A 14716-nucleotide genomic window follows, 5' to 3' on the forward strand; every position below is an offset into this window, starting at 1 on the left:
ATCCACATCCACATCCTTATCTATATCCACATCCATATCACATCCACATATATATCCACATCCACATCCAGCTCTAAGTCGCTGGCCTGTAGTCATTTGTTCTTACAAGTAGATTTGCAATCATACTTCTCTGAAAAAACCAATTTCTATTCCCTAAATGGCCCTGTGAATATTAACAAGTCTAACGTGATATGGAATATCACGCTCTGAGTTTCTTGGTCACAATTTATGCCAGTGGAAAAACTAAGGCCCACCACTAGGGAGGAAGTTCCTAGGTGGTTGGAAGTAAGAATTCTAAAGGTTCTAGACTACCACTCATTCACATATATGAATAAAAGAATATAAATTTGGCCGGGCATGGTGGCTCACACCTGTAATCCCACCACTCTGGGAGGCCAAGGCGGGAGGATCACTTGAGGTTGGGAGTTCGAGACCAGCCTGGCCAAGATGGCAAAACCCCAATCTCTGCTAGAACTACAAAAGTTAGCCAGGTGTGATGGCGTGCACCTGTAATCCCAGCTACTCGGGAGGCTGAGGCATGAAAATCACTTGAACTGGGAGGCGGAGGTTGCAGTGAGCCGAGATCGCACCACTGCACTCCATCCTGGGCAACAGAGTGAGACTGTCTCAAAAAAAAAAAAAGAATGTAAATTCATGGGTAAGGTGTGAAAATCACCTCTGAATTTCTGATTTTGTTGGCTTGTTCATAGACTTTTCCTTGTGTCTGGATGACTAGTTTCCACTGGGTGAGCAGCTGCAGCAGCAACTTCAGGGACGAATCAAGGAGTGTGTGATGCATATCATTTACTTCCCGGAGCAGGAAGTTGGTAAAGCCAAATAGTACATCTTCTCTCCAATCTGAGAAGTCAACAAGTAAACCCTGAAGAGAATTTTGTGCAATATGTCGCAATTCATCATCCATATGAATAGAGAGCCTGTGAAATGAATAAAAGAAAATAAAATCATTTACTTTATTAACTGGTCTTCTAGAGCTAAGAAGAAACATCTTTTAATATATATCTCTTCTACTTGAGTCTGAATATGGGTCTCCCTTATTTTTTGCTTAGTAAATGACTTACATAAATACCTTTAAAAAACTTCTAACTTGGCCAGGCGTGGTGGCTCATGCCTGTAATCCCAGCACTTTGGGAGGCTGAGGTGGGTGGATTGCCTGAGTTCAGGAGTTCGAGGCCAGCTTGGCTAACATGGTGAAACCCCATCTCTACTAAAAATACAAAAATTAGCCGGGCGTGGTGGCACATGCCTGTAGTCCCAGGTACTTGGGAGGCTGAGGCAGAAGAATGGCGTGAACCCAGGAGGTTGAGGTTGCAGTGAGCCAAGATCATGCCACGGCACTCCAGCCTGGGCAACAGAGTGAAACTCCATCTCAAAAAAACAAAACAAAACAAAACGAACTTCTAATTTTAGAATTACTAAAGCTTTGCAAAGATAATACAGAGTTTTCCGATATATCGTTCTTCCGGCCTCCCCTAATGTTAACAGATAACCATGGTACATTTATCAAAACTAAGAAATTAATATTGGGATGAAGCTATTAACTACTTTACTCAGATTTCACCAGTTTTCCAACGATGTCCTTTTTCTGTTTCAGAATGCAATCCAAGATACCACACTGCATTTAGCTGTACTGTATGAACACTTTTTAATACATCACTGGCTACAGAATAAATTAGTATTGAATCTTATTTTTAAGGATGAGGAACCTGAGTACTGGAGAAGCTAAAGGACTCATCCAGAAGCTCAGTATAAATGAGCAATCAGAGTCAGGCCTGTGGTCCTAAGTTGGTTTTGCTCCTTGGGATATTTGGCAATGTCTGGAGACATTTCTGGCTGTACACCTTGGGGTGTGGTACAGGCATTTCTTTAGTGGGTAGAAGCTAGGGATGCTGCTAAACACCCTACAATCCTAAAACACCCTACAGGACAGTTCCCTGTGACAAAGAATTTTCTGGCCCAAAAGGTCAATAGTGCCAAGGTTGAGAAATTTTGAGTGAGTTAACAGAATTCTAGTGTATCTGTGGTTTAATCTAGAACAACACAATAATATTAAATCTTGACATTGGTAGGGTGGATTACTGCTAACATACTGCTTTACATATTCATTCGTTTATTTAATAAGCAAAGGCTTTTAAGAGAGACCCTCCTAAGATTCAGTCATCATATGCCCTATGCACAGCACTTAGGATATGGAGTAAGGTGTGGCTGTGTCTATTGGGTGAGGTTGCCTGCAAGAGTGAGGTGTGAGACAGTGCTGGAGAGGAAGCAGAGGCAGCTCACTGAAGGGTCTTTGGGCCACCCAGGGAGACAACACAGCAGGGAAGGGGTTCAGAGTGTGTGCTCTGGAATCAGAATGCCTGGATCAGGGTCTTGCCTCTGTCACTTATTAGCTACCTAACTTCAGGCTAGTCACTTAATCTCTAAGCCTCAGATTGGTAAAAAGGGGATACTAACTGTAACTGCATTCCATAAACCTGTCATGAGGGTCACTGAATGATCCCTGTGCAATGTTTAGCACTGCACAGAGCACAGAGTAAGCACTCAGTAATGTTAGCTATTATTAGAAGAAAATGAATTGTATCCTGAAAGTTATAGGGAAAGAAACACGGTTAGATTCGCTCTTGAGAAAAGAGAGTCAGGCAAGAATAGGGAGAATGTCTTGGAGAAGAAACAAGGCACAGACCATCTAAGAGGTCACTGCAATGACTTAAGCAACAAGTGGTGAGGGCCTGACCCAAAGCAGAGAAGTGTGGTGGGGCAAGGGCAGACAGAGGCCAAAGATATTTAGAACTGAGTAGCCTGGAGGTGTTCAGTGTCAGAGAAGAACGTGGCGGAGTCAATGGGGGCTCCCGTACCCAGGACAGATATTATCACCAACAAATACAAGACAACATTGTTGCCCAGAGTGGTTAAGGAATTTGCTCAAAGTTAACAAAGGGAAGAGCCAGGAATTCAGTTTAGGACTTCTAATCTTTAATCCAAAATACTTCCCACAAAACAAGCCTGGCACAAGTCACCCCAGTTATCACTCTCAAATAGACAGTATTTCAAAAGTTTGATAAGATAAGCAAACTCTTGTCTTATTTTCTAAAGCATAAAGTACACCAATTGGTCCAGTTTAACAATATAAATCAGGTAAAAAGCTCTTTAGTTCACAGATTTACACTGAGCCAGGGAATATGTTTTCTGTCTCAAAAGCATGTAAAGTTCTACACAGACACTGAGAAGGAAGATCTAAACTAATTTTTCAGGGACGTCTTATACAATTAAATCTACAGTTCTTCAGTAGTTGCTGAAAGAAGAATGAGAAGGCTTTAACCTGGGCTTCCAATCTAGAATTGTCTAAAACAGAAGTTTTCAAACTTTCTTTGTATTTCATTCAGCAGCAGATCTATCTTTTTTTCCAACAAAAGTTTACATAGAGCATTGTGGTGGTGAATTTTACGTGTCAACTTGGCTGGGCCTCAGTGCCCAGATATTTGACTGACATTATTCTGGATGTTTGTGGATGAGATTAACATTTAAATCAGTGGACTTTGAGGAAAGCAGTTTTCCCTCCCTCATGTGGGTGGGCCTCATTTGACCAGCTACAGGCCTGACTAGAACAAAAGATTGGACTCCCCGGAGCAAGAGAGAATTCTACAGCCTTTAGACTTCATCTGCAACATTGGTTCTTCCTGGTTCTACAGCAGACTGTGTCTGGATTCAAACTGGAAACTTGGCTCTTCTGAATCTCCAGCCTGCCGGCCTTCAAACAAGAATGGCAGCACTGGCTCTCCTGCATCTCCAGCTTGCTGGCTCCCCATGAAGATTTTGGACCTGCCCGTCTCCATAACTACATGAGCCAATTCCTTACAATAAATCTCTTTCTCTCTATATACATCTTATTGTTTCTGTTTCTCTCTGGAGAACTCTAATACAAACTTCAATATATAGATACATAAAACCTGAGCCACTCTGGTTAAAGCTGGGGGTAAAAGGCCTGAAGCCCACCCATTTGGGGAGAAAACATTCCTTCATTCGCCAAACAGCTGAGTCATCTCTGCAGTCCATGGTTTGAAAACACTAGTTTATGAAAAGCACTTGAAGTCATTTCCCCATCTTATGTTTATTATTCTAATTTGCTATATTTATACCTGTCTATGGTCCTGAAGGTTTTAGAAAATAAGCTTCCACAGATAACAAGCCACCGTTTTTAGGACAGGTAATAGTTTAGTAACCAGGAATTGCAGAAACTACATAAATGTTAACTGATAGTAATGACAGTGTTCACAATTTTGTGTCTCCCACAAAATTCATATGTTTAAGTCCTAACTCCTAGCACCTCAGAACGTGACCTTATTTGGAAATGAGGTCATTGCAGATGTAATTAGCTAAATTAAGAAGAGGTTGTGGGCCCCTAATCCAATATGACTGGTGTCCTTATAAGAAGGGCACTTTTGTAGACAGACAAGCACACGTGGATAATGCCATATGAAGATAAAAGCAGACATCAGGGTGATGCTTCTACAAGCCAAGGGATGCCAAAGAGTGCCAGCAAACTACCAGAAGCCAGGTGAGAGGGTTGGAGCAGATTCCCTCTCATAGTCTTGAGCAGGACACAACCCGCTGACACCTTGATCTTGGACCTCTAGCCTCCAGAACTGTGAGAGAATAAATTTTTGGTGTTTAGGCCACCCATTTTGTGACACTTTGTTACGGCAGTCCTAGCAGACCAATATAATCACGAAACCAGGCAAGCACCAAGGACGAAAGCCATGTCATGGTCTGTCTTCATGAAGCCTTTAAGTAAGGACCAATACTTTCAGCTTTCCAAATGAGATTGATTCTACTCGTCATCTAACTTTGCTCTCATGCACAATTTGCAATCTAGAATCTGTTTTAACTTCAAACCCACAATGCAGGATCATTTTCAGGACTCTTGGAGCCCCATGGCAGTGTGGTCCTTGCTATTCTTGGTGGCCATGTCTCTTAACATGACAGTGTTTACATGCTCTACCAGTGAAAGGCTCAAAAATATTCCTGGAGGATGAAGACCAGGGAGGGGAAAGGGCTTCTGGGATAGAAGGCTCAGCTGGTTATAAAAGTGGAATGTTTGTAGAAGAAAAAGGCCCAGCTGCCACATAACTGAGACTGAACGGAAATCACCTATCAAGACGAGTCTATGCGTAGCAGGTGAGGGGTAAGGGGAAGAAGCTGTGAAAAGGACAAAGCTCCCTCCCTGTGTCTGTCCCTCGAAGCATATAAGCAGAGAGCTGCCTGTCAGATACAGTTGCCATCTCTTCCACTCAGTTCTTCCTCATTTTTACTTTTGTTAGATTTTGACCAGATAATCAAGATCTTGTGAAACACATGGGATTTTACATTATAAAGTGGGGAAAAAATAGCTATCTAAAAGGGAAAAGAAGCCTTGGAGTTAAATGAGAAAGATGTCCAGCCATTCTGACTACTCAGGAAAGTAGCATGGAGCTGGCCTACAGATTTACAAATCCTATTAGATCTCCTTCTCTAGCAAGGATGAGGGTGAGGGACAGCAGTTCCCCCAACTGGGCCATCTTCATAGAGAAACTAGACCAGGAAAGAAAGAACAGGTCTCAGCTGCAAACTAAACAGGTGCAGTTATAATTTTAAAAACTGTCCTTTGAGAGAGTTTGGTGGCAACAATTAAGAGAGAACAGAAAGACTTTAAGAGAAAGCAACTTCTGAAGATGTCTGGCTAGCTTGGGGAACTAAGGCTAAATTTCTGAGAAGCTGATTTGGTTCTCAGAAGCCTAAAATAAAAGAAACCAGTGTTGCCAATACCAGTTGCAGCTGCCCCTCCCAGGCAGCTGGGATCAGGAGCACTAAGCAGGCCTGGCATGATTCTCACTGCTCACGTCAGAAAGCGAATGCATAGCTGTATTCTGCACAGGCCACCTGTGCCACTGCCAATGGTCCTGGGCCCTGTCTGCGGTGATGGAGAACAAGTGAGTGGTGTGATCACAAGGGCACGTGCTGCTCAGACAAGGGTGCTACTGAACAAGTCAGGACATGTCATAAAATGAGGAAAAAATAGAACTTGGACAAAGCTGTCTTCTTGGTTGGTCGGATCAGAAATATGACTTTTAATGGAAAACACTTGTGTAAGGTGAGCTTCAGATTCTGATGGAATCAGCTTAGTAGCTTTTAATAATGTTCTTGTACAGAGATGCATGAAAGAAAAGGGGTGATTTCAAATTCACAAACCATATCCAGAAGAAAAGATAAATTAGGAGAAACATCCTCCTTTGAACTAGGCAAGATAAGCAAAAGCTTATTAGGAAGAAGTGCCCCCACAATGTCACCAAGGGCCGTGAAGGAAGAAACACTGAAAGTGAAGCCCAGCAGATGAGGATTTCCAAAAGAAGGAGCTTGAGAGAGGTGGACTGTTCACCACCAGGGTAGTTCACCAGAAGGGGTGGAAATTTCTTCTTGGAGGCTATTAAAGAATGAACCCCCATCTATTTACAGTGGTTTGAACTATATCTCAATTAAAATACAGAAATATGACTAAGTGAATTATTGAGGCAATATACACAATTGAGATGAGTTCTCTTTCAGCTACTCCAAACAACTAACCACTTTCCACAACACAGGCATATGTGGAAAAGGGAAAGCCGAATAAATGTTTAATAATTTTTAGATACCCTAGAAGACTGTGGAATCTGTGTATGCATTATCTTAGAAGTTTCTATAAATAATAAGGAAACACCACATAACACATGTTTATTATTTTGCATAAAACCAATGACATTTGGAAAATTCTATAAATTTGGGCAATCAGATTTACCCTTCTGAAATTCAATGTCCTTATCTAAAAATAAGAATGAACATGTGCCCAGCTTACCTAATATAATATACATGAAATGCATTGTATAGCACGGTGTATGTTCTTTGAATGTGAAGATATCTAAAAATAATAAAGTAACATTTGCTGAGAGCTTTGAAAGAGGAGGGTGAATACTCAACAGCAAGCCCTTGGTGCATGCAAAGCACTGCAGGAAGTGACAAGGACAGGAGCCTGTGGACTGCTAGCGAAAGCTCCCTCTTGTGGTCAAATGACAGAGCAGGAAACATCTAACAGAGGAGAGCGAGAGAAAAAGATGGTGGCTGCCAAGGGGAGACAGCTCCCCTTTCTATCTGGAGAATCCTCAGGGATCCAGACAGCTGAGCAGGCCAGGCTCTGCAGAGGATGGGAAGGAAGCACCCCCATGGGTCTCACCACGATGTCAGGAGGCCTGTGAAGCTTCCATGGAGCCACATGGAAAGGTTCTCACACTTGGCCATATTATGAGCTAGCTGAGCAATACATGTAAAGTCAGAAATCTAGTAGCTTGAAGAAGGCAGTTTTCCAGCTTTGTTGTATACACTGTTGTCATGTGCAACATACTAATATGTGTCTGAGGTGTAAGTGTCTGTGGTATTCAGCCATTACTCAAAGTGCAGGAAGGGCCTGGGAGCAGTTGTGTGGGACACACAGTTGAAACTCCTTACAGGGAACTGAGCTGGGAGGGATGGACAACCTGCAGGAACACTGCCCTTATTTTACCAATTATGAAAAAAAACAAGTTTTTAAGTAAAAAATGTACTACGGATGTGACTGTGAAGTGTCAGAAATAACAGGTCTCACCCCTCTCTGACTAGACCATACATTATCTCAGGTCAGTTGAATCTGAAGGCAACTGGACTGTGAGGGTATAAAGTGAGTGAAGACTTCTTGTGTGGCACTTGAAACCCACATTTATTGCTATCGAATTACTTCACTTTTGTCCTCTGACCCTCTCGAGGAGATCTGAAGAGGGTCATTTTCTCACAGGTTAACAGGACTCTATGTGCAGGTCGCTTACTCTAGTTATCCTTCCCCCTGAGGAGAACAGCCTCTGGCTTCTTTTGAAGCTTATTAAAAAGGTCCCTTCATGGGTTTCCCATATAAGTCCATTCATTTTCTTGATTTCTCCCTAAGGCTTAAACTCTCAGGAATATTTATTTGTTCTGTTCCCTCAGAAAAAAAAGAAACAAAACAAAACAAAACAAAAAACCAAAAAACAGCACCCGTTGCTTTGGGCTTGGTAAGAATGTAACTTATAATAAACAGGACACACTATAAATAGCACTAGCATTCCAACCACATCTGACAGAATTCCCTCCCAACACGCCTAGCACCATGGTCTGAGGGTTTGGGCATCACTGGATTGGGCTGTCAAGGTGATTTCAGAGGTAGGAGCCTCCCACTCAGACTTATGGCAAAATAGCATTAGAGACTTTACCAGAAAGAGAACACTGCATGCCATTCAAAAAACTTGGTACTTCAAAGGCCTCAGAGTATATAATCACCAATTAGACTTCTATTGAATAAAGTGAATTTTCCTTCTACTTCAATTTAACTGAAAACTTTTTCCCTGCAGACGCCTCCTCTCTCTAACCACAAGTCTTGTCATCTAGCCCTCGCAACAGTCCTAAGGGGTAGGCAGTCTCATTCCAATTTCACCAAAATTTTACCAAGGGAAAAGGATAGGCTTGAGGGTTAAATAATTTGTCCGGATCATGCAGGTAATAAAATGGCAAAGGAATGTAGGGAAATGAAGTTCAGGCTTTTAGAGGATTGTTTTCTTCCCATTCTCGTGTCCTGCTTCCTACATGTCTGTTAGATGGTGGCCGTCTTTGTCCAGATAGTCATGAGGCCTTGGAGAGGGGCTTTTTGCTCAGCCACCTGTGCTCTGGGGAAATACACATCTCCTGGTCATGCTGCCCCCTCCAATGCTGTCCACAGCAAACTGACAGGCTCTCCTTTATGTTTTCGGTAGCTCTAGCCCTTGTCTCACAGCTTTTCTTTATTCTCAGTCTCTGCCCTCATCCCGGCTGACTCAATATTAGCATGGATGACCCTTACAGTCTTAGTCTGTCCTTCCCTCAGCTTCCCCCAGCCCCTAAATCGTCGTGTTCATTATTCTTTGGAAACCCACTCTTTGTTCCTCCACAGGTCTTCTCCTTAGCCCTGAACTGGAAAGCCCTTTTTGATCCAGGCTTATTTTTTCCCATTTCTCTCTGCTTTCCTGCTTCCAGGGAATGTACTCTTTGCTCATATTGTGGTTGCTCTCAAAAGTTATACCCTAAGTGTGGACTGGAAGGAAGAAGGATCCACGGCTGGAAGGCTGCTGATGACAGCAGAAAGAGGCTACAGGAGTGGGTGACATTGGCAGCCAGAAGGTGGAAGGCTGTGGTCAGAGAGCAAAACGGCTTGAAATCATGGTTTTGGAGGTAACAGACCTTCAGGAAACCTTCACATTCAGCACTGTTCTTGAGCTAGTGGTGTCAGGAAGGAGGAAGGGAGTGGCTGCCCATGTAAGAGAGGACCATGACCACAATAACCAGGAGACACGGGGCTCCACGGGGACACTCAGAGCCTCAGGAGGCCACCAGATTATGTGCAGCCATGTGGGGTGGAAGTTTGGGTTATTTACTTGAATATTGATGGGAAAGGTGCTCTCAGAAGGTGACAATGTGAGTAAACTAGGCTATGTGTAATGCATCATTCATTCAGTCAGCATGACTATTTGTTATCCTTCTCCAGGCTTTTTAAAAATTACACCATAATCAGATTATAGAGCCTAAATTGACATTTTTTGTCATCTTATTCCCCAGCTTAAAATTTCATCAGTCCAAATGCCTCAACAAGTACTTATGATCAGCTGAAAATCTACCTCTTCAGTCTTATTTCAATTTCCTTTCATCATTGGGTTTGTAAACTATTTTCTCTTTTTTTCCCCCAAACCAATGACTTTTGTTCTTCCTCATTCCATGCATCCCACGTGTCTAATAATTTTGCTTTCCAAATTGCACTTAGGTTATGTCACTTTTGATTTTTAAATTAAAGACACGCATAACTGTCAACTGGAGCTCCAGATCAACATGAGATAACTAAGCTTACTAAATTATAATAAGATAATTTCACTCAAAGAAAATAAATTTTAGGTTCTCATTGGATTGTGCATTGGGAGTGTGATAAATATGATTTTGGGCAGCTTTCTGAAGCACTATACTAAAAGTAGTTTGGGATATCCACGACCTGCATTCTTGTCCCCATGGGGGTCAGTGGGCCTCAGATTGGGTATCAGACTCCGAATGAACTCTTTTTTGGCCAGACCCATCTCATTTCCCGGTTCTACCCCTGTGCCTTTGCTCATGTCTCTGCCTTTACCTTTCTGAACTCTACCTTCCCTTCGAGAGGAAGTTCAAGTTCCACCTTCTCTCAGGAGTTATTTGTTGCCTTCCACAGTCCATAGTAATCTCTTACCCACGAATCATGTATTGTACATTTTTGTGCCATTAGTTTGCGCAACATGAGCTTTGGGTTGTTAGCAACCTTACGTGCTTATGTATTTGCTTCTAAGTTGGATTTTAAACCCCTTGAACGTGGGAAAAATAATTTTTAAAAATTTGTTTTTTCCTGCCCATACCCAGTACCTCATTTGGTAAATATTTGTTACTTGTAAACTACCATTCTATTTTTTTTTTCAGGAGTCACAACAAAGGATCGAAATTAATTTTGGTCAAATAATATTCTCACCTACCTAGCCAGCAAGTCAATAAGTTCAAGTTTTGACATCCCATCAGGAAGCAGTCGAGGAATAGCAGCAACACAGGTCCTGAAAAGATCTATTTTTGGCTTTCTCTCACCCCTAGAATTAGAAGACAAAATTTTAAAATAGGTCAAAAGGCTGTGAAAATAAAAGCAAAATGAATTAAGTGCATGAACAAAGACTAGAATCCATGCCTTCTGAGTCAGAGCCTGGTGTTAGCTCCATATTATTCTCAAATGTTTATGCCCTTTGTAGCTTGACCAATTCTAACAAAACTTTAAGTAATTTAAATGTAAGATAGAGGTATATATCTGAAAAGAAAAATGCTGATATCAATAGTATTTTACCTTGAGTTTGCCCTTTAGTTGGGTCTAGTCCAGTTGCATTTAAAATACCAGAATCACAGAAATGGCTAAGTACATCCATATGAAGAAATGTATTTCATTCAGCATTTAAAAATGTATTTCATTCAGCATTTAAAAATGGAGTTTATTTGATATATATACATATACATATATGTATATATATGGAATGGTGCCTTTTGTAATGTGATATCTAGCAGCTTCTCTCCCTAATGAGTTATGCTTCTCCCCTAGAGCCCCTTGTCCTGTTTTTAAAAAATTAAGTGCTTCCAAAATAAATCTTTCAAAATAAGTAAAATTCTGAAATGTATATAGTTGTGCACTCATTTCTGACTTTTAAAGTGATACTGATGGGCCTCACCTCTATGGAGATTTCCTTCTCTATTTTTAATTAATTTCTTGAGAATATGAATGTTTAATGATAATTAATGCCTTCTGCATTCTGTTGGAAGATGTGAAGGAGAAATATATATTTTGTTTTATTTCAATTTTTAGTTGTTTTAATAGGTCACTGTTAGATTTTTAACCACTTATTTTATCTGTAACCTTTGTGGAATAAACTACCCACCAAAATCTTTCAAATGACCCAAGCGATAATATATAACAGCATATCTAAAGTCTGATGACTTAGTCTTCTGAGCATAAATATAGAATCAGTACCAAATTAATGTGATCCCAGGACACAAGCACAATGATGAAAATGCAAAGCAGCATAAAAATAATTCCTTTTTGGAACAGTAACTGTAGTCAGAATAGAAATGCAACTAGCAGAGTCATTCCTCTCTGTAATCTAAAGATCATAATCAAACAGCAATTTTACTCTGTGACATTACCTTTTAGTGTGCCTTTACAAGTTTGTTAATAATTAATACAAAATTGTTTATGTGAAAAATAAAACACATAATATGTTGTCTTCCAAAATAATCTGCTTTTGTCATCCATAGAGCTTTTGCATGAGCTGTTGAGGACCCTGGGGAAGAGGAAGCAGTTGCACAGGGCTTTCCGATCAGCCAAGGAAAGAAATGTTTTCAGATGATATCCTCAATAGCTGTACAGTGTTAGAGCCTAGAGATCTCTTCTAATTGTTCATTTGTAACACAGTGAGTAGTTTAAATAGTTCTACTAGTTTTCTCACCAGATGTCTTTAACAGCTGGGATTATTTTTATATCTGTCGGAAAATGGATGACCTTGCCTGGCCTGAAGTGTAAGGGCGAACTCTGCCAGACTTCCAAGATGATAAAACAAGCCTAGATTAGAAACTAATTGCTGCATGATTTCCTCTTACTACTGCAGTCTTTGCTGTCTGGCCTTTTATGGGAAGCATATAAATCCCCAAAATTACATAATTAAGAAAATATATTAACAAATGTTAAAATTATTGTTTATTATTCTTTACTTGTTATTTTCTTTCTTTCTTTCTTTTTTTGTACTAGCATGAACCACAAAAGGGATGAGGAATAAAGACTGAGCAACACAGAATGTTCAGTGTTCAAGTTCTTACCCTACATAGGGCCTGGGAAAGTGGTGGAGCAGCTTCAAATATCAACTCCAGTGACTGCTCCATTAGTGTTGTGTGGGCCTCCACCCTCTTCTCCTAAATGCTTATGTGATTCCCTAACATTTCTCTTCTTCCTTTTTTTTTCTTTTTTTAAGAAATGAAGCAATGAGTTATTCAGGAATCTGCTTTGAATTCTAGCACGAAAAATGTTTCTAGCCCTATCTGGAGGTCTTAAGATGTTTGAATAGGAAAAAGTAAAGAAGAACCTTAGAAAAAGTTTGAAACATTGATTAAAACATAAATAAAATGTTTACATTTAAACATGTACCTTTTTATGATTTTGAATATATTGTTTTTGTCCTGAACCTATCTTATGATGCCTATTGATTACAAATATGGTTGTCCTTTAAAGCTCTTTTTTTTTTTTTTTTTTTTTAAGGAAACAGCTATATGCATTTCTTTTTGTTTGTTTTTGAAACAGTTTCACTGTCGCCCAGGCTGGAATGCAGTGGTGCAATCTTGGCTCACTGCAATCTCCGACTCCCGGGTTCAAGCAATTCTCCTGCCTCAGCCTCCTGAGTAGCTGGGATTACAGGTGTGTGCCACCATGCCCGGCTAATTTTTGTATTATTAGTAAAGATGGGGTTTCACCATGTTGGCCAGGCTGGTCTTGAACTCTTGACCTCAAGTGGTCTGCCCGCCTTGGCCTCCCAAAGTGCTGGGATTACAGGTGTGAGCCACTGTGCCTGGCGTAATGCATTTTTTTATATCTTCTACATCATAAATTGAAAATGGCTTTAATATATGCAAGAAGTATGGAAAAATGAGGTTGAAAGTTTATTGATAATCTGGCAAATTTGTGAGGTAAGAACTAGAACTGTAGATAATATTTTTAATGTTATTAATCTTGGTCGATATAAATTCTGCTATTATTTCGGATGAAAAGTCTAAAGCAACATCATCTCATACTATTTAAATCGAGTAATTGGCGAGCTGCAGGATAATATGCATTGTATAATCCCACTTTTGTGGAAAAAAAGAGGTATGTATACACATACATTTATATTGACGTAAGGAAAGGTCTGGAAGGAATCACATTGATCCAAGAAACGGCTGCAGATTTCATGTGAGGCTCTGAGGAGGCTTTTATTTTAACTTTAGATTCTACAAAATACATATTTTAAATAATTCTGCATTTTTGCCTTTGCTTTAATCATGAGCACATGTTACTATCACAAAAAAAAATGCACACCACAATATGAACCTCTCTATATAGGTAACAATCTTCAGATTAATTCTTATATTTGCAGTTGAAAATGATGGATGACAGAAGAAATTTACCTAATTATATTTTTGGAAATTATGCCACAGCTATCAAATGTAATTTAATTCATAGCCCAACAACACAGTCCAAACTTTCTTAAAATATAGAATTAAAACTTAATCTTAGTTCCTGCCATAGTTAAAGAAAAACAGCAAATGCAAGTTCTGATTGTAAATCTAGATCTTCAGATTTTGAATAAGAATACTTGGTGGAGCCAAGATGGCCAAAAAGGAACAGCTCCGGTCTGCAGCTCCCAGCGTGAGCGACGCAGAAGACAGGTGATTTCTGCATTTCCATCTGAGGTACCGGGTTCATCTCACTAGGGAGTGCCAAACAGTGGGTGCAGGACAGTCGGTTTAGCGCACCGTGTGTGAGCTGAGCCCGAAGCAGGGTGAGGCATTGTCTCACTCGGGAAGCGCAAGGGGTCAGGGAGTTCCCTTTTCTAGTCAAAGAAAGGGGTGACAGACAGCACCTGGAAAATCGGGTCACTCCCACCCTAATACTGTGCTTTTCCAACGGGCTTGGAAAACAGCACACCAGGAGATTGTGTCCCGCACCTAGCTCAGAGGGTCCTACGCCCACAGAGTCTTGCTGATTGCTAGCACAGCAGTCTGAGATCAAACTGCAAGGCGGCAGCGAGGCTGGGGGAGGGGCGCCCGCCATTGCCCAGGCTTGCTTAGGTAAACAAAGCAGCCAGGAAGCTCGAACTGGGTGGAGCCCACCACAGCTCAAGGAGGCCTGCCTGCCTCTGTAGGCTCCACCTCTGGGGGCAGGGCACAGACAAACAAAAAGTCAGCAGGAACCTCTGCAGACTTAAATGTCCCTGTTGGACAGCTTTGAAGAGAGTAGTGGTTCTCCCAGCACATAGCTGGAGATCTGAGAATGGGCACACTGCCTCCTAAAGTGGGTCCCTGA

General features: G+C 41.0%; 1 protein-coding gene across 3 annotated transcripts in view; it reads right to left on the reverse strand.

Annotated features, from left to right (window-relative positions):
• The window catches only part of FRY (FRY microtubule binding protein), a 461448-nt gene that overhangs the window by 128022 nt on the left and 318710 nt on the right, over positions 1–14716 (reverse strand). For all 3 annotated transcript variants that reach the window (XM_032150526.2, XM_058437701.1, XM_058437702.1), the window contains 2 exons: positions 10608–10715; positions 677–935 (listed from right to left, as the gene is read on the reverse strand). In XM_032150526.2, the coding sequence (XP_032006417.1) occupies positions 677–935; positions 10608–10715 (367 nt within the window). The remainder of the gene's footprint in view (positions 1–676; positions 936–10607; positions 10716–14716) is intronic.

Source organism: Hylobates moloch, unplaced genomic scaffold (assembly GCF_009828535.3).
Source record: "Hylobates moloch isolate HMO894 unplaced genomic scaffold, HMol_V3 SCAFFOLD_4, whole genome shotgun sequence".
In the NCBI taxonomy this organism is placed as follows: Eukaryota; Metazoa; Chordata; class Mammalia; order Primates; family Hylobatidae; genus Hylobates; species Hylobates moloch.